This window comes from Cebus imitator, unplaced genomic scaffold, assembly GCF_001604975.1.
Source record: "Cebus imitator isolate Cc_AM_T3 unplaced genomic scaffold, Cebus_imitator-1.0 Scaffold121, whole genome shotgun sequence".
Lineage (NCBI taxonomy): Eukaryota > Metazoa > Chordata > Mammalia > Primates > Cebidae > Cebus > Cebus imitator.
In genome coordinates this window covers 3,645,943-3,664,065 of record NW_016107436.1, presented here as the reverse complement: position 1 = coordinate 3,664,065, position 18,123 = coordinate 3,645,943, and the positions used below count along the sequence as shown (strand labels likewise).

The window sequence follows — 18,123 nt, the reverse complement described above, 5'->3', positions numbered from 1 at the left end:
GCACTCCAGCCTGGCAACCGAGTGAGACTCTGTCTCAAAAAAAAAAAGAAAGAAAAAAGAAAAAATAACATAACCACATTGAAGGAAGGGGTTGTAAATAACCCCAACTAACTCTTGAACCCTGTATTGTGAACATATACTACCTTCAGACTAAAGAAAAAGGAAAACTGTAAAGAAATATTGAACGCTAAATAGTAGGTTTGTTTTTCACAGCGGTATGGATTAGCAATTCTGAAACTACGTGCACTTGAGGAATGAGCAAGTCAGTCAATATATTATGGATAATAGGGAACCCACATGTATATGGATAAATGATTACAGGCATAATCACGCTTGAGCCACCGTGCCCAGCTGAAAAGATTTCTTAAACAGAATACAAAAAGTACTATTCACAAAAGAAAATACTGATGCATCTGATTACATTAAGAACCAGCCAGGCGCAGTGGCTCATGCCTGTATGCCTGCAATCCCAGTACTTTGGGAGGCTGAGGTAGGAGAATCACTTGAGCTCAGGAACTTGAGATCAGCCTGGGCCAACATTGTGAGACCTCGTCATATTGAAATAAAAAAAATTCGTCAGGTGTGCTGGCACACGTCTGTAGTCCCAGCTACTTAGGGGGCTGCGGCAGGAGGATGACTTGAGCCCAGGAGGTTGAGGCTGCAGTGAGCCCTGATCTGTACAGAATAAGATCCTGCCTCAAAAAAAAAAAAAAAAAATTAAGAACTTTTGTTTTATAAAAGGCTCCATTAGGAAACCAGCAATACAGTAAGAGAAGATATCTACAGTGCATGTGACCAATGAAGGGTCTGTCAGATTCATATCATATAAAGAATTTCTATAAGTCAATAAGAAAATGACAAGACAAATCAATATAAAAAATGGGTAAGAGTTTTAACAGGAACTTCCTAAGATGATGGCCATGGCTTTTTATTTTGATTTTGCAGTAGTCCTGAAATGGAAATCCAAATGTTCCAAATGTTTATTAACAGTGGAATGGTCTCAGATGTAATGGTTTCAAACAAATAAAAACATTTAAAAAAGAAAAAAAACAAAACAGTGGAATGGATGACATCCTAATCAAACACACGGCAGTGATATGCAACATCACAGATTTCACCATTAATGTTCACCAATAAGCCAGACACATAAAAACATACATTGTATAACTTAATCAAGTTCAAAAACAGGTAAACCTGATCCATGATGTTAAAGTTAGGAGAAGGTAGGGGGAGAAATGAGTGGGTAGTAATTGCACAAACAGTTTAAAATAACTACTTTTGCCTACACATGACGCTCTACTGTCACACCTCTTACTACTGACTTCAATATCAAAAAAAAGCACCTTTAGCAAAATGTTCCAGATGATTTTTGGGTGGTTCCTGAATATCCTTAGCAACTTATCCCATTTAAGTCTATTTTATTTTATATTTTACTATTTATTTTATTTTTCTGAGGTGGAGTCTTGTTCTGTCGCCCAGGCTGGACTGCAGTGGCGCAATCCCAGCTCAGGGCAGCCTCTACCTCCCAGGTTCAAGTGATTCTCCTCTGCTTCAGCCTCCTGAGTAGCTGGGACTTATGCTTGGCTTTCCTTTTTTTTTTTTTTTTTTTGTATTTTTTAGTAGAAATGGGGTTTCACCATACTAGCCAGGCTGGTCTCCAACTCCTGACCTCAAGTGATCCACCAATCTTGGCCTCCCAAAGTGCTGGAATTACAGGTATGAGCCAGTGCACCCAGCTCCATTTAAGCCTTTAATAACATTTTCCTTATACAACATATAAGACATGCTGACATGTTGATTTGTAATCAACTGACTAGAGAGAATTTAAATGTAACATACCAATTGCTATAGATCGCAAATAAAGTTTCTCAGCATTTTCATACTGATTCATGTCATAATTATATAAAGAAGCCAGATGTCCCACTGAAAGGGCTACTTCATAATCTTCTTGACCAAGAAGTTGTTCTTTAATCTGAATTGCTTTGATGTGCATTTCTTCAGCTTCCTGAAAAACAATTATGCTGAATCAATCATTATACTTTTTCTCATCTTAACAGTTCTTACTCAATGAGCAAGATTGATCTAAATGGCAAAGACATCTTATGAATGCCATGAGGTAATCAGATCAAAGAACACACTATGTTATTCCAAAAATTGCCTATGGGAAGCATTACAGATTTTTGGAAACTGCAGATAAACTGATGACAGCAATATTATCCTATGCCAAAAGTAACAAGTGAAAACTTACCCTGGTAAGAAAAAATTGTTAGAAGAAATTAACAGCAAAGAAGAAATTTGCAAAATTAATTATAAGAAACTGTTAGGAGAAATTAACAAAATATTCTAAAATAAAAATTACTTCCCTTGGGTAACACAGTTAACAGTCCAAATTTTAGTTGGACCTTCTTTACAAGCTCTATATCATAATATGTTAATTTACATGGGCATACACGTCATTTCAGTTTTTGGAATTTCGACAATTTTTATTTCCCTCAACAAACTAAACTCAAGCGAATTGAGGAATATAAAAGGTCTGCTTTTCAGGTGAGGCAGACCTCTCACTCATTCCTTGCTGTGATCCCAAAATTAATAATATTAAGAATGTATAGGCTGGATGCAGTGGCTCATGCCTGTAATCCCAACCGTTTGTGAGATCGAGGCAGGCAGATTGTTTGAGCCCAGGAGTTCGAGATCAGTCTACGCAATAGGGCAAGACCCTGTCTCTACAAACAATACAAAAATTAGCTGGCGTGGTGGTGTGTGCCTGTACTCCCAGCAACTTGGTAGGCTGAGGTGAAAAGATCACCTGAGCCCAGGAAGGTTGAGGCTGCAGTGAGCTGTGATCACACCACTGTACTGTACAGCCTGGGCAACAGACTAAGACCTTACATTAAAAAAAAAAAGGAATTTATAACTCAAAATTCTAAAAGACATTAAAGTTAGTCATATTTATTGCTATGATTAATAATAGTTGTTGCAATATCTGACACTTCTTGTATACCTACCATGTGCCAGGCATTCTGCTAAGAGCTATATGTACGTACTATATACTAAGAATTATATATCAATAATTATATACTAAGAACTATGTTTGAAGTCAAGTATAGCAATCATATTTGTCTTTTTAAAAATTTTTTTCTTATCTCAAGCACTACTTTTGTATAGTAATCTTTTTTTTGAGATGAAGTCTCACTCTATCACCCAAGTTGGAGTGCAGATCTTGGCTCACTACAATCTCCACTTCCTAAGTTCAAGCAATTCTACTGTCTCAGCCTCCCATGTAGCTGAGGCAACAGGCGCATGCCACCACACCTGGCTAATTTTTGTATTTTTAGTAGAGATGGGGTTTCACCATGTTGGCCAGGCTAGTCTTGAACTTCTGACCTCAAGTGATCCGCCCGCCTCGGCCTCCCAAAGTGCTGGGATTACAGATGTGAGCCACTGTGCCTGGCCTCGTACATTAATCCTTTTGGTTCGACATGTTTCCTAATTGTTCATGGTCTTGATTTTTTTTTTTTTTTTTGAAACAGGCTCTCACTCTGTCACCTAGGCTGGAGTGCAGTGGTGTGGTCATAGCTCACTGCAGCCTCAACCTTTTGGGCTCAAGTCATTCTCTTGCCTCAGCCTCTGGAGAAGCTGGGACTACAGGTGTAAGCCACCATGTCTGGCTAATTTTTTGTTTTTTGTAGAGACAGAATTTCCCTATATTGACCATGCTAGTCTTGAACTCCTGCTTCAGGTGTTCCTCCTACTCTGGCTTCTGAAAATGCTGGAATTATAGGCTTAAGCCACTGTGTCTGGCCCATGGTCCTGATATTTATATTTTGACTATTTTTTGTTTGTTTTAGAGATAGGGTCTCACTTTGTCACCTAGGCCAGAGTGCATGATTATAGCCACTGCATGGGCTCAAGCCATCCTCCTGCCTTAGTCTTCCAAGTAGCTAGAAAGACAGGCAAGTGCCACCACACCTATCTAATTTTTGTAGAGACAGGGTCTCCCTATGTTGCCCAGGCTGGTCTGAAACTCCTGGTCTTAAGGGACCCTCCCATCTCAGCTTCCCAAAGTGCCAGGATTACAGGAATGAGCCACTGTGCTTGGCCTCTGTTGTTTTATACTGGCTATTTTCTCAACTTCTTTGTGGAAAAAGGTCAGTATATAATTTATTTCAGCTTACTTAAGATTTATTATTTAAGTTTCTACTTCATTACTTAAGATTAAGAGAGAGAAAAACATAGTAAAACATGTTTCTACCTTAAATTTTCTCATTGACTGATAAAGTCTTCCAAGGTTTCCATAGTGCTTTGCAGTCTGTACGTTAAATTCCCCAAAAGCTTTTTTAGCTAGTTGGAGTGAAGACAGGTGCAAATCATGAGCTTCTTGAAGTAGCCTCTGCTCAGTTTCCTTATTATGACAGTCAATTGCAATCTCCTCTAAAATAAGTGCTAAATAAAGAAGGCAATAAATTAGTGTACTTCAAAACCCATCTACCAAAGCTAATCAGAACATCTAAACTTAAGTAATATAAATGTTTACTGAATACATTTATATGTGACTATGGTTTGGAACTGGTCAAGATGAAAGAATTCCACTTTCACAAAAAAGTACACTTTTTGGCAGTCATTCTATTTTGCACAGTATAATAAATTCAAATTTAAGAAAAACAATGGTATAAACTATTTTGCAGAATCAGCTTCTATTTTAATAGACTGTTATACTTTGCTGATGTGAATTTGTTTTTTAAATTAAATCCAAGGACAAGGCAAGTTTTTAAAAGTTATGAAACTGTGTCAAGGAGTACCTTAGCACTTTGAACATTTTGAAACCACACTTTATAAAACATAACCTTTAACCAAACACAGCTAAAACAACTGGTTTCCTCCTACTCATCTGACCAACCACATCATGCAAGAAGACATTTCAATTTCAAAGCTGCATTCAAGACTTTCAAACTCCATCTAAAGTCTTAAGAATATACATGTTCTTTTACCAGATAATTTGATTTCTTGGAAAACTGTCTATGTACACAAAGGTAAGAAAAAGAGATTTATTTCACTGTAGCATTTTTAAAAAAGAAAAGGTTAAAAACAATTATAAGAGTCAAATAATAATGGTAAGGTTAAATACATTAGAAAAAAGGACATATGTAGAGACATGAAAACATGTTTGTAATATATTAAGTGAAACAATCAATTATAAAACTAAAAAAATCATTCATTTAGTTATCTTATTTGAAGTAAGAGAAGTCTAAAATAATATTCACCAAAATGTTGATTGAGGATTGGTGGGATTTTAAGGTAATTTATTTTTTCTCTTTTCTATCTAATTTTTTAACTTCTGACATTAACCATGCATTACTTGTGTTAACTTAAAAAATGCAAACCTAGAGAGAGGAAAAACTCAGTTCCAGAATTAAGGTAGAACATATCCCACATGCACGGAATTACCACATACGTGACCCAATTATGTTAGCAAAATAAATGCATTACCTGAGAAAGCCTTGGTGGTAATCAGAAGGAAAGTTAAAATAAGAAATGGAAGATAGGGGTATTTGGCAAGAGCCTTGCAACATTCAGGGTAACATGATATGAAGCTCAGGATAAGAATCCTGTACTACAAAGCTGAAGCTATGAAACCCATCTTCTATCCATGTTGTGTGGAAACATTTGTGTTATTCTTCCATGCAATCCTCAAAAAAAACCTAATGCATGCATGATTGAATTACAAAAGGGAGAGAGAAAAGAAAGAAATTCTGGCTTTTAACAATTTTTTTTTTTTTTTTTTGGAGACAAGAGTCTCGTTCTATAGCCCAGGCTGGAGTGCAGTGGCATGATCTCTGCTCACTGCAACTTCCGCCTCCTGGGTTCAAGCAATTCTCCTACCTCAGCCTCCCAAGTAGCTGGGATTATAGGTGCCTGCCACCATGCCCAGCTAATTTTTATATTTTTAGTAGAGACAGGGTTTCACCATGCTGGCCAGGCTGGTCTCAAACTTCTGACCCTCAGGTGATCCACGTGTCTTGGCCTCCCAAAGTGCTGGGATTACAGGCATAAGCTACCATGCCCAGCCTATTAACAATGTTTTATGAGAGATGCAAACAGTCTTTCATTATGAACTACTGGAAATCCTTAAGTAGACTTGTGGTAAAATGGCTATTTAGTAATATGTAGACACAGTCAATCCTGTGAGAAAATCCTCCAACCCTCTGAGAAAATAAACAAATACCCCTATTTTATAGCATGTATCATCTACTTAAAAATATCTGAGACTAGATTGCAAAGGATACCTTTCACCCTCTTTGAAGAAGCCAAAAGAAGATGATCTTCAGGTAGGATGTGGGTAATGATACCAATAGCTCTTTCTGCATGAAATCTGTAATACAGATAAATATAGTCTGGCATTTCTTTTTAGTTACAAATGATTTAGGAATTTTAAAAATCACAGTCTGTAATATAATATTGATAGAAAGTATTTCTAGAACTATCTGTGGTAAAGGTCCAGCTTTTTGTTTTAAATTTCCAAATTGTTGTAGACTGAACTTTTAATATCCAACAGAGACTCTCATTTCCCTCAGAAAGAGGAAGTCTGTATTACAGCCTACAAGACTCTACATGATCTTTCAGCCTGCTACTTCCCTGACCTCATCTCCTGCCATTCTCATACCAATTCTCTCCTTCCCCTTTAGCCACATAGGCCTAGCAATTTCCTGAACATGTGGAGCATGTTCTCACCCTGGCTTTACCTTTCTACAATGCTCTTCCCCTGAACATTCTCATGGTTTGCTCCTCACTGAACAGGTCTTTCCAGAACAGACCATATAAAAGGACCTAAAAAAATTTACCATTGGCTGGGTGCAGTGGCGCATGACTGTAATTCCTGCACTTTGGGAGGCTGAGGTGGGTGGATCACTTGAGGTCAGGAGTTTGAGACCAGCCTGGCCAACATGGTGAAACCTCATCTTTACTAAAAAAAATAGAAAAATTAGCTGGGTGTGGTAGCACACACCTGTAATCCCAGCTACTCGGGAGGCTGAGGCAGGAGAATTGCTTGAACCCAAAAGGCAGAAGTCACAATGAGCTGAGACTGCGCCATTACACACCAGCCTGGGTGACAGAGACTGTCTCCAAAAAAAAAAAAAAAAAACTCATCACTCTCTCATATCTTACCCTACTTTATTCTTCTTTACAACATGTATTCTTCCCTGAACAAGTTTGGTTGTTTATGGCCCATATCACCAAACAGAAGGTAAGCTATTTCTCTGTTTTATTGTCAGCTCCTTTCAGACAATTCCAAGCCTCTTCGCTCCCATCTTCCAGGTAACCACTAGTTTTCTCAAATCTGTCTTCCAATTTATCTTCTCTTTTGTTGTAACTAATCTGCTGTTTAACTTGTCTGCTGACGTTTTTTGTTGTTGTTTTTTTGGTTTTTTTTTTGAGACAGGATCCTGCTCTGTCCTCCAGGCTGCAGTACAGTGGTGCAATGGTGCAATCATGGCTCACTGCAGCCTCAAACTCCTGGGCTCAGGTGATCCTCCCGCCTCAGCCTCCCAGACACCTAGGTTTACAGGCGTACACTGCCATGCCCACCTGATATTTTGTATTTTTTTGTAAAGATGGGGATCTGCTATGTGGCCCAGGCTAGTCTCAAACTACTGGGCTCAAATGATCCACGCACCTTGGCCTCCGAAAGTGCCGGGAGTACAGGCGTGGGCCACCATGCTTGGCTTGTCTGCTGAGTTTTAGTGTCAATGACTATTTCCATTTCTAGCCATTTGTTTTATTTTTATAACAACTCAGGATATAATTAGCATACGACACAATTCACCCATTTAACGTGTACAATTCAATGGTTTTTAGTGTATTTACATAGTATGCCAATCACCAAAATCAATTTTACAACATTTTCATAATCCCATAAAGAAACCTATGCCCATTAGCAGTCACTCTCCATTTCCCTCCAACTCCCCAGCCTAGATAACATCAATTTATTTTCTGTCTCTATGAATTTGCCTATTCTGGACATACCACATAAATGAAATCATACAATATGTGATCCTCTGTGACTTTCACTGAGCACAGTGTTTTCAAGGTTCATCCATGTTGTAGCATAAATCATTTGTTTTATTTTAAAATCTGTTCTTTTCCAGCCAGATGTGGTGGCTCACATCTGCAGTCTCAGCACTTTAGGAGGCCTAGGTGGGCAGATCACTTGAAGTCAGAAGATCGAGACCAGTCTGGCCAACATGGTAAAACCCCATCTCTACTAAAAACACAAAAATTAGCAAGGCATGGTGGTGCGTGCCTGTAATTCCAGATACGCAGGTGGCTGAGACAGAAGAATTCCTTGAACCTGGGAGGTGGAGGTTGCAGTGAACCCTCACACCACTGTACTCCAGCCTGGGCAACACAGTGAGACTATGTCTCAAAAAAAACAAAACAAAACAAAAAAAAAACAACGCCCATTTTCTTTACTGTCCTCCAAAATATTCTCGATTCTTTCTTCTATGTTAGGGTCAGCAAACTTTTTCTGTAGAGGGCCAGATAGTAAATATTTTAGGCTGTGTCAGCCACACATTCTCTATTGCAACTATTGAACTCTGCTGCTATAGTGTGAAAGAAGCTATAGAAAACACATGAATGAATGAGCATGGCTATGTTCCAGTAAAACTTAAAACTTTAATTTATTTGCAGGTCTAGTTCACCAACCTATTTTGTATCTTTAATTATATAAAGAACACATACTTTATAGCACCAACCAAAAAAAAGTTCTGTTAACTGAAGTTTTCAGGATTCTAATCCTGTTCATTATGTCTGTTGACTCAGAGATTATTCACTTATGTTTTGCAATTTTTTTTTTCTTTTTCTGAAACGGAGTCTTACTGTGTCGCCCAGTAAGTGCAGTGGCGCAATCTTGGCTCACTGTAACCTCCACCTCCTGGGTTCAAGTGACTCTCCTGCCTCAGCCTACCGAGTGAGTGAGACTATAGGCGTGTGCCACAAGGCCTGGCTAATTTTTTGTATTTTTAGTAGAGATGGGGTTTCACCGTGCTAGCCAGGATGGTCTTGATCTCCTGACCTCATGATATGGGGCCCGCCTCGGCCTCCCAAAGTGCTGGGATTACAGGTGTAAGTTACCACCCAGCCATGTTTTGTGATTTTTAATGGTGAGTTCATTTTAGGTAAAGCTTTGTCTATTAAATGTCTGTACAGCTTGGGTTGACAGATAAGTATTTCCAAGTTTTTTATTTTCTCTCACAAGGAATTCCAGAAGAACCAGCAGCCCCAAAGTGCTTTTTAGTATATTTCTGTTTGGAGGTTAGAATGCATTATCCCTAAACTCAAGAGTGGTATAGGTATAGAATCATAAGTTTTGTGAGGCTTCTTTTTGGGTTCAACTGTGACCCCAAGCTCAGATAGCCAACTTTCCCTGACAGCTATTAATTAGATAGACGTCCACCTGTCCTTTCCCTGGGATTGTAGTCTTGACTTTGCTTGTGAGAGTTTCAGTTCTAACTCCCAGCCTCCTATAGGCTGTTTCTTAGACCAAGGTTACAGAAATCTCTAAACTTTCCCACCATCCCAAAGCAGTTATACCACAGGCATGCTTAATTAACCCTTTGAATTTTACTGTCCATTATTGGCCCTCGAGGGATTTCCCCCTCACTTTTGCAAGCTCAGTTATACATTTAAAAAGATGACTGTTATATTTTATTCAGTATTTCTACGTGTTCTGATCAGGAAGTCTTTAGGTTATTAGTTTGCTACTGTATTACTCAAAAATTATTGAAGGAAATACTCAAAAGATAAGTCACATTCTCCATGAAAATATACAAGTCTCAATATTAAATCACATAAAGGCTAAATTAATAACCTATAAATTATGATTTTATTTATTTATTTTTGGATATACGGTCTCACTCTGTTGCCCAGGCTGGAATGCAGTGGTGTGAATATGGCTTACTGCATCCTTGACCCCCTGAGCTCAAGCAATTCTCCTGCCTCAGCCTCCAGAGCAGCTGGGACCACAGGCATGCACCAAAACATCCAGCTAATTTTTTTTTTTTTTGAGACAGAGTTTCGCTCTTGTTGCCCAGGCTGGAGTGCAATGGTACGATCTTGGCTCACCACAACCTCTGCCTCCTGGGTTCAAGCAATTCTCCTGCCTCCTGAATAGCTAGGATTACAGGCATGTGCCACCATGCCTGGCTAATTTTGTATTTTTAGTAGAGATGAGGTTTCTCCATGTTGGTCAGGCTGATCTCGAACTCCCAACCTCAGGTGATCCGCCCACTTCAGCCTCCCAAAGTGCTGGGATTACAGGCATGAGCCACCGCACCCGGCCACATCCAGTTAATTTTTAAAATTTTCTGAGTAGACAGCGTCTCAAATCCTTGGGCTCAAGCAATCTTTCCACCTCAGCCTCCTACGGTTCTGCACCTGACAAATGGTATGATTTTATATGACTTCAAGAACATTTTAGGCATTCTGTTAAAGTTCCAGGAAGACAAATTCCATCTATAAAGTACATCAAGTACTATTATTAATATTATAATAGTTCCCTAATGGGAAAAAACAAAACAAAAACAGTATTTCCTCCTTCAGAGAAAAGCAATGTGGAACTTACAGTGCATTGTCAAATTTCCCAGAGCTATACTGGTGGACATAAGAAGAGTAAGCCAAATCTTCATGAGCTGTTGCTACATGGATATTTTTGCCACCAAACACTGACTGTCGAATGTCAAGGGCTGCCTGAAAGAATCATAAAAATATTTGTCAATACTGTAGAAAATACCACCTAGTTAAATTAAACATCCTAGTAATTTAAATATATATTCTATATACCTAACACCATAAAATTTTGAAGGCAAAGAAGTCCTGCTGTATTTAAATCTCAGAACATGAAAATCACCCATAAGGCCTGAATTTCTGAAGACAGAGTTTGACTTAAAATGCAATGGTTTAATAATAATAATCATTCCTATGTCTTGATTCTCAAGACATAGGGAATGTTTTTCTCTATGTCCTTCTTCAAAAGTGAACCTTAAAATCAAGTATGCCTTATCTAGAGCAATGGCATAATACATCATTTACTGATAATGAGTAAGAAAGGCCTAAAACAATTATTATCAGCCATCCTTGTTATTACGAAGGCAGCTTTAGCGACATCTGCTAAATCAACAACAAAGACAATCCATTACATGAGTAAATAAAAAAATGGAAAACTACTCCCAAATATGAGCTTGCAACCCAACAATTCCTTTTCTGAATGATTCTCTTTAATTTCCAAAGCATTAACGTCTATGTCTTCTAGGTAATACTTAATAAAATAATGATGCAGCCTATATTGGTGGGTGGGGTTGGTGTCAAAGAGTCATTTTTAGAGGGTGATTTATATACTACAAACAAATACAAGTCAGCAAGTCAATATAGGTTGAAAGAAAAAAAGGGTAACCATTAACATACCTGATAAATTGCAACAGACTGACAGATATTATCTACATTGAGTAAGTAGAACCCATAATCTAGCAGTGTATCAGAATATTTTGGATGTTTGGATCCAAAATGATCCCTATAGAAAGAAATAAAATTATTAGGATATAAAGTATACAGACAATTTAAAAAGATATTTTTAATAATAATCACCTACCGTGCCAAATACACTGCATGTTTAATTAACTGTTCTGCCTTCTTAAATTCACGTTTTACTACACAAGCCTAAAGATAAAGTGAAAAACTGTTAACTCTCAAACAGTTCATTAGTGTGCTAAAATAAGTGGGGTTTATATATTCTGGCTATAATAGTTAATAAGAAAAAACCCTCCAAACTTAAATACGAAGGTTCTACTTGTAATTTCTTTCCTTCCAAGTACTTAAAAATTCTATTATAAACAGATCTGTATATAAGCTGGGAAAATTATAAAGTTTAAAATTTTGACAGTCTTCTTGGTACAAATCTGTCATAACAAAGTTACCTTACAAAGCTGGTATACTCCCATCTTTCCCTATTATTAAAACAATGGGGGCAGAATTTACCACAGTATTTTCTAAGGTCCTTACATCCCAGTCCTGGAGTGGCATTCAACAATCTTTTGTCATTTTCATTTAATAATTTTTAAGGCCGGGCGCGGTGGCTCAAGCCTGTAATCCCAGCACTTTGGGAGGCCGAGGCGGGTGGATCACGAGGTCAAGAGATCGAGACCATCCTGGTCAACATGGTGAAACCCCGTCTCTACTAAAAATACAAAAAATTAGCTGGGCATGGTGGCACGTGCCTGTAATCCCAGCTACTCAGGAGGCTGAGGCAGGAGAATTGCCTGAACCCAGGAGGCGGAGGTTGCGGTGAGCCGAGATCGCGCCATTGCACTCCAGCCTGGGTAACGAGAGCGAAACTCCGTCTCAAAAAAAAAAATAATAATAATAATAATAATAATAATTTTTAAATGCATAGAATTTCAAGTTTTCCTATTATTTATTTTCTTAAGAGATAAGGTTTTATGTTGCCAGGCTGGACCTGAACTCCTGGCTACAGGCATGTGCCATTGTGCACAGCTGCCAATTATTTCTTAAAATATTTTGAACCATGAGTATAGCTAGTCATTTTTTAAAACTCTAAATACAATTTGCATATAGAAATATACCTTGCATAAATATTATGCTGTCTTGATATTAAATGAATATTCAATTATTTCAATTAATTAAAAAATAAGAATATCCCTGTTCTAGCTCTGATAACTTGAATATTTATGCTGTTTACTTAATCTAAAAATGACTTAATAAATTTCACAGAAATCTTGGACTCTCCCAGATCCATAAGTTTGGAATCTCCTAGTTGAATTTCCATAAGTAAAATCAATCAAAATGAAATATTAAAATCTGAGCAACATCTGGGTAGAAGAGTATATCTGAAAAGTGCATTAGTGTTTTAGGGCCTCACTGCACCAAAGCAGTAGTTTTAAAATACTACTAAAAGTCCTGCAAAAATGCAGGTCAAGTGTGGTGGCTCACAACTGTAATCCTAGCACTTTTGGAGTGCTAGGTTGGGAGGATCACTTGAGATCAGCCTGGCAACATAGTGAGATCTTGTCTCTATTTAAAATAAAATAAAAATTTAAAAGATTTAATGCATTTATTTACAGAATAAGAAAAATAGAGAAAAATCAAGTAAGGATTGCCTAGCAGGTCAATCTCTTTGTCACAGGATTGCAGTCTTACAGCAATCAAAGTCTTACAGTCAACAAAGCAAGCTGCCTTGTGTGAGACTGCAATCCTATGACAAAGAGATTTAACACCAGGCTCTCCTTTAGCAGAATAGTGACCAAAGTTTACAGTATTTTGGCATAAGGAATTCAGGTTGCTATGAATATTTAAGAAAAACAAAAACAAACTCAAGCCAGGATAGCACCCAAATACTACTTTGATCGGTACTTTAATATGCTAAAACAATTATCAAAATGTATTATTTCACTGGTTTTCTTAATGAAAAATTAGCTAAAAATCTATATGTGATAGTTTTAGTTAGAAACCAGATTTCTAAAAATGAGTACAGAAGCTTATAAAACAGATCCATGTGTATGGAGTGTACAAATAACTAAAATGTTAAGTAATAGGTTAATTAAAAGAAACTTGAAGCCTGATAAATCCTATAATTCATTGAATAATTTTAACATTACGTTTACCTTAGAAGCTTGTCTTAAAACATCCACCACAACTTTCACTGGTAAGCCTGCTGTAATTTCTTTCATTGCCTCAATGCACCATTTGTATGCCTAAAAAAAATCATTATTTATAGAAGAGACACAACTGTGGTAAATCAAATGGACAATATTTAACAAAATGACTGAAAAAAATTTTCTACAAGCTTTCAAGTACTTAAGAATACACACAAAATTTACAGTTAAATTTTCTGAGGCTAAACTTTCTTCAAAAGTATAAACCTGTTATATTATTTTTACTCTTAATATCTATAGCTTGTCTGAATCAGACCTTGTGGATACTTGACATATTTTCAGGAAATCAGAGGCATGTTCTCTCTTGACCAGGAGCCTTTGCACATACTGTTCCCTCTGCCTTCCCTCTTCCTTTAACCCCTTAAAACTCATCTGTCTTAGGCCGGGCGCGGTGGCTCAAGCCTGTAATCCCAGCACTTTGGGAGGCCGAGGCGGGTGGATCACGAGGTCAAGAGATAGAGACCATCCTGGTCAACATGGTGAAACCCCGTCTCTACTAAAAATACAAAAAATTAGCTGGGCATGGTGGCACGTGCCTGTAATCCCAGCTACTCAGGAGGCTGAGGCAGGAGAATTGCCTGAACCCAGGTGGCAGAGGTTGCGGTGAGCCGAGATTGCGCCATTGCACTCCAGCCTGGGCAACAAGAGCGAAACTCCGTCTCAAAAAAAAAACAAAACAAAACAAAAAAAAACTCATCTGTCTTGCAGGTTTCAGCCCTAGACAACTTTTTGTATACTTTACATCCTCCTACTATAACATTTATTATTATTATTTTATTTATTTATTTTATTTGAGACAGAGTTTCGCTGTTGTTGCCCAGACTGGAGTGCAATGGCACGATCTCAGCTCACCGCAACCTCCGCCTCCTGGGTTCATGCAATTCTCCTGCCTCAGCCTCCTGAGTAGCTGGGACTACAGGCACGCACCATCATGCCCAGTTAATTTTTGTATTTTTAGTAGAGACGGGGTTTCACCTTGTTGACCAGGATGGTCTCAATCTCTTGACCTCGTGATCCACCCACCTCAGCCTCCCAAAGTGCTGGGATTATAAGTGTGAGCCACTGAGCCTGGCCAACATTTATTATTTTATATCTGAATTGTCTGTTTAGTTGAGTGCTTACTTTGTCCCAGCTACTGTCCAAAGTATTTTATGTGCATTAACACATTAACCTGACACAACAGTCCTAAAAGATACGTGCTATTATGGGAAACTGAGGTATAGAGAGGTTAAGTGGCAGGCAATGTGCTAGTATTTAGATATGAAGTGGGAAACAAAACAAAAAATGTCCTTCCTCTCCTGGTGCTTAGTGGAAGAAATAAAAAAGGCAAAATAAATTATCTTAGACTGGGTGTGATGGTGCATACCTGTAATCCCAGCACTTTGAGAGACTGAAGTGGGAGGACTGCTTCAGCTCAGGAGTTAGAAACCAGCCTGGGTTACCACATAGTGAGACTCTATCTCTATCAAAAGTGAAAAAAATTAGCTGGGTGTAGTGATATGCACCTGTAATTCCAGCTACTTGGTGGGGCCAAGGTGGAGGCTGTGGTAAGCGAAGATCATGCCACTGCACTCCAGCCTTGATGGAGTAAGATGCTGTCTCAAACAAACAAATAAACAAAAAAAGACAAGTGTGGCCATATGATTTCTTTCGGCAATTAAAATAAGAGAAGTGAAACATGCCTTTTCTGGAAGAAAAGTCCAAGAGCTAGCAGTACTTCTCCATGAAGCTTCTGTCCCTGTGCCCAGGCTGGTAATGTTCTAGATAAGTATGTTCCACATAGACCCCAAAACCATACTGGGTCTTGATCAAAGTACAGATATAATGTTAATAACAGCCACAGCCATCTGAAGACAGGGATATATTACGAGCTGGAAAGAAACTTACTTTTTTTTTTTTTTTTTTTGAGACAGAGTTTTGCTCATTACCCAGGCTGGAGTGCAATGGTGCGATCTTGGCTCACTGCAACCTCCGCCTCCTGGGTACAGGCAATTCTCCTACCTCAGCCTCCTCAGTAGCTGGGATTACAGGCACGTGCTACCATGCCCAGCTAATTTTTTGTATTTTTAGTAGAGACGGGGTTTCACCATGTTGACCAGGATGGTCTCGATCTCTTGACCTCGTAATCCACCCGCCTCAGCCTCCCAAAGTGCTGGGATTACTGGGGTTGATATAACCTCTGCATAGCCTAGCCTAGCCTAACACAAGAACATGGTGCTAATTCATCAAACTATGTCCTTAAGATTTGTGTACTTTTCTGTAAATGACAGTGAAAAGCTTATTTATTACTAAAAGATTAAACTGTCAAAAATTATCCAAGACTTCTACATTCCTCATGAATGTGCTGAGAGTTGCAAATACATGAATAAGACATAGTTTAAACCTGTAAATCCAAATGCAGAAAGAAAATAACTGTCAGGTTGGGCATGGTGGCTCAAGCCTGTAATCCCAGCACTTTAGGAAACTGAGGAAGGTGGATCACTTGAGCCCAGGAGTTTGAGTTCAGCACAGGCAACATGGTGAAAACCTGTCTCTACCAAAGAAGACAGAAAAAGTAGGCAGGTGTGGTGATGTGTGCCTGTAGTCTCAGCTACTTGGGAGGCTGAGGTGGGAGAATTGTCTGAGCCCTGGAGTAGAGATTGTGGTGAGCCGAGATTGTGCCACTACACTCCAGCCTGGGAGACAAAGCAAGACCCTGTCTCAAAAACTACAACAAGAAGCCCATCCAATTTAGACAGATACTTTTGGTTAAATCAAAAGAAAAACAACAAAGAAAGGGCTCTAAATTATACATTTATATATTTCAAATCCATCTCACAAATACTCCTTTTGTCTGATTTCACTTTTCTTTTATTTGAGACAGAGCCTCACTTGGTCATCCAAGCTTAAGTACAGTGGTATAAACAGGGTTCACTACAGCCTCAACCTGCTGGGCTCAAGGGATCCTTCTGCCTCAGCCTCCCATGTAGGATGTGACCATCGCAGGCAAGTGCTACACACCTGGCTAATTTTTTGTAGAGGCAGGGTCTCACTTGCCCAGGCTGGCCCCAAGCTCCTGGGATTACAGGTATGAGCTATGGTGCCCAGCTTGTCTGATTTAAATTTTCCATTACAAATGTGTACTGCCCTAAACCTAATATGTAAAAATGAGATCTGTAAGAAAAATAAGAGAAGACTATTTGATTTACCCTCTGTTTTTATAAGTACTTATTGGTCACAATGAAATGTACCTTAAAACACTTACCTCATCATAGTGACTTTTTGCAAACAGGAGTGCACACAGTTCTCCATAGAGTGCAGCTTTATTTGCTTGCTGGCCATGTTTTGATAGTTTATCCATATATGTCTGAGCTAATTTAAATGTTTCTTCACCCAAATGATATTTGCAGTTTCCATTTCGCACATGAAGCAATCTATAAAACACAAATAACATTTCTCTGTTTTTGATATTTCCAGCTTGGTAGACCTCTTACCAATCACCTAAATGACTTAAGGTAATTAAATGTAATTACTAGGCAGTATCTGAAAATAAGTGTGTGGGCCAAATTGGAGTTGACCTCATGCCCAAAAAAGAAGTACATGCTCTTTCCTGAAAGCTTCCTATAAGTAATCTCATCACTGTTGATTCCTTATCTTCTCTAAATATTGAATATATTTTGTGTACTCAGCATGTGCTGCATCTAAAAAAATGACATTCACTCCTTTTGTTCCACATCCACAAGTAATATAGCCCCAGTATAAGAAACTTGGAAAATAATGAAGAAAATAAAATAAACATAAAATACCTTCTATTCTTATTCTTAGTTTTAGTATAGTCTGTGTAACACTTGATCGGTTACTACTTATTTCATGATGTTTCATAAATGTTCATTTTTGTTTCTTTCCAAATAAGACAAATTTAATGAAAATAGCAATAGTGTCAACTATTTATTTTTAAATCTTTATCCTCTATAGCGGAAATACAGAGTTCTTTACACAAAGTAACTGTACAACCATGCCGACTATTTAATGATATGACAAAATAGTACAATACTTTAGAGATCACACTGGTATTGATAGCAATAGACTGTATATCTATACAGACTGTACAAAGATAGGCAAATAGTGTTGGGAATGGACAAATTATTTATTTATTTATTTATTTATTAAATGCTAACTAGAACATTATGTTCATGTATCAAGCCAATACAATTTTCTGAAAATGCTCAGTCTGAGAAGGAACAAAGGTATAAAAACTATTTAAAAGAAAACCAAGGATGGAGAGGTTAGGAAGTATTCTTCAGGAGCATCAAATCAACAGATATAGGCCGGGCGCGGTGGCTCAAGCCTGTAATCCCAGCACTTTGGGAGGCCGAGGCGGGTGGATCACGAGGTCAAGAGATCGAGACCATCCTGGTCA

At 38.2% G+C, this 18,123-nt stretch overlaps 1 protein-coding gene across 2 annotated transcripts in view; it reads right to left on the bottom strand.

Annotated features, from left to right (window-relative positions):
• The window catches only part of APPBP2 (amyloid beta precursor protein binding protein 2), a 73,978-nt gene that overhangs the window by 5,882 nt on the left and 49,973 nt on the right, over positions 1 to 18,123 (bottom strand). For both annotated transcript variants that reach the window (XM_017539835.2, XM_017539836.2), the window contains 8 exons: positions 16,969 to 17,137; positions 13,674 to 13,763; positions 11,645 to 11,712; positions 11,461 to 11,566; positions 10,622 to 10,746; positions 6,285 to 6,370; positions 4,253 to 4,443; positions 1,840 to 2,005 (listed from right to left, as the gene is read on the bottom strand). In XM_017539835.2, the coding sequence (XP_017395324.1) occupies positions 1,840 to 2,005; positions 4,253 to 4,443; positions 6,285 to 6,370; positions 10,622 to 10,746; positions 11,461 to 11,566; positions 11,645 to 11,712; positions 13,674 to 13,763; positions 16,969 to 17,137 (1,001 nt within the window). The remainder of the gene's footprint in view (positions 1 to 1,839; positions 2,006 to 4,252; positions 4,444 to 6,284; positions 6,371 to 10,621; positions 10,747 to 11,460; positions 11,567 to 11,644; positions 11,713 to 13,673; positions 13,764 to 16,968; positions 17,138 to 18,123) is intronic.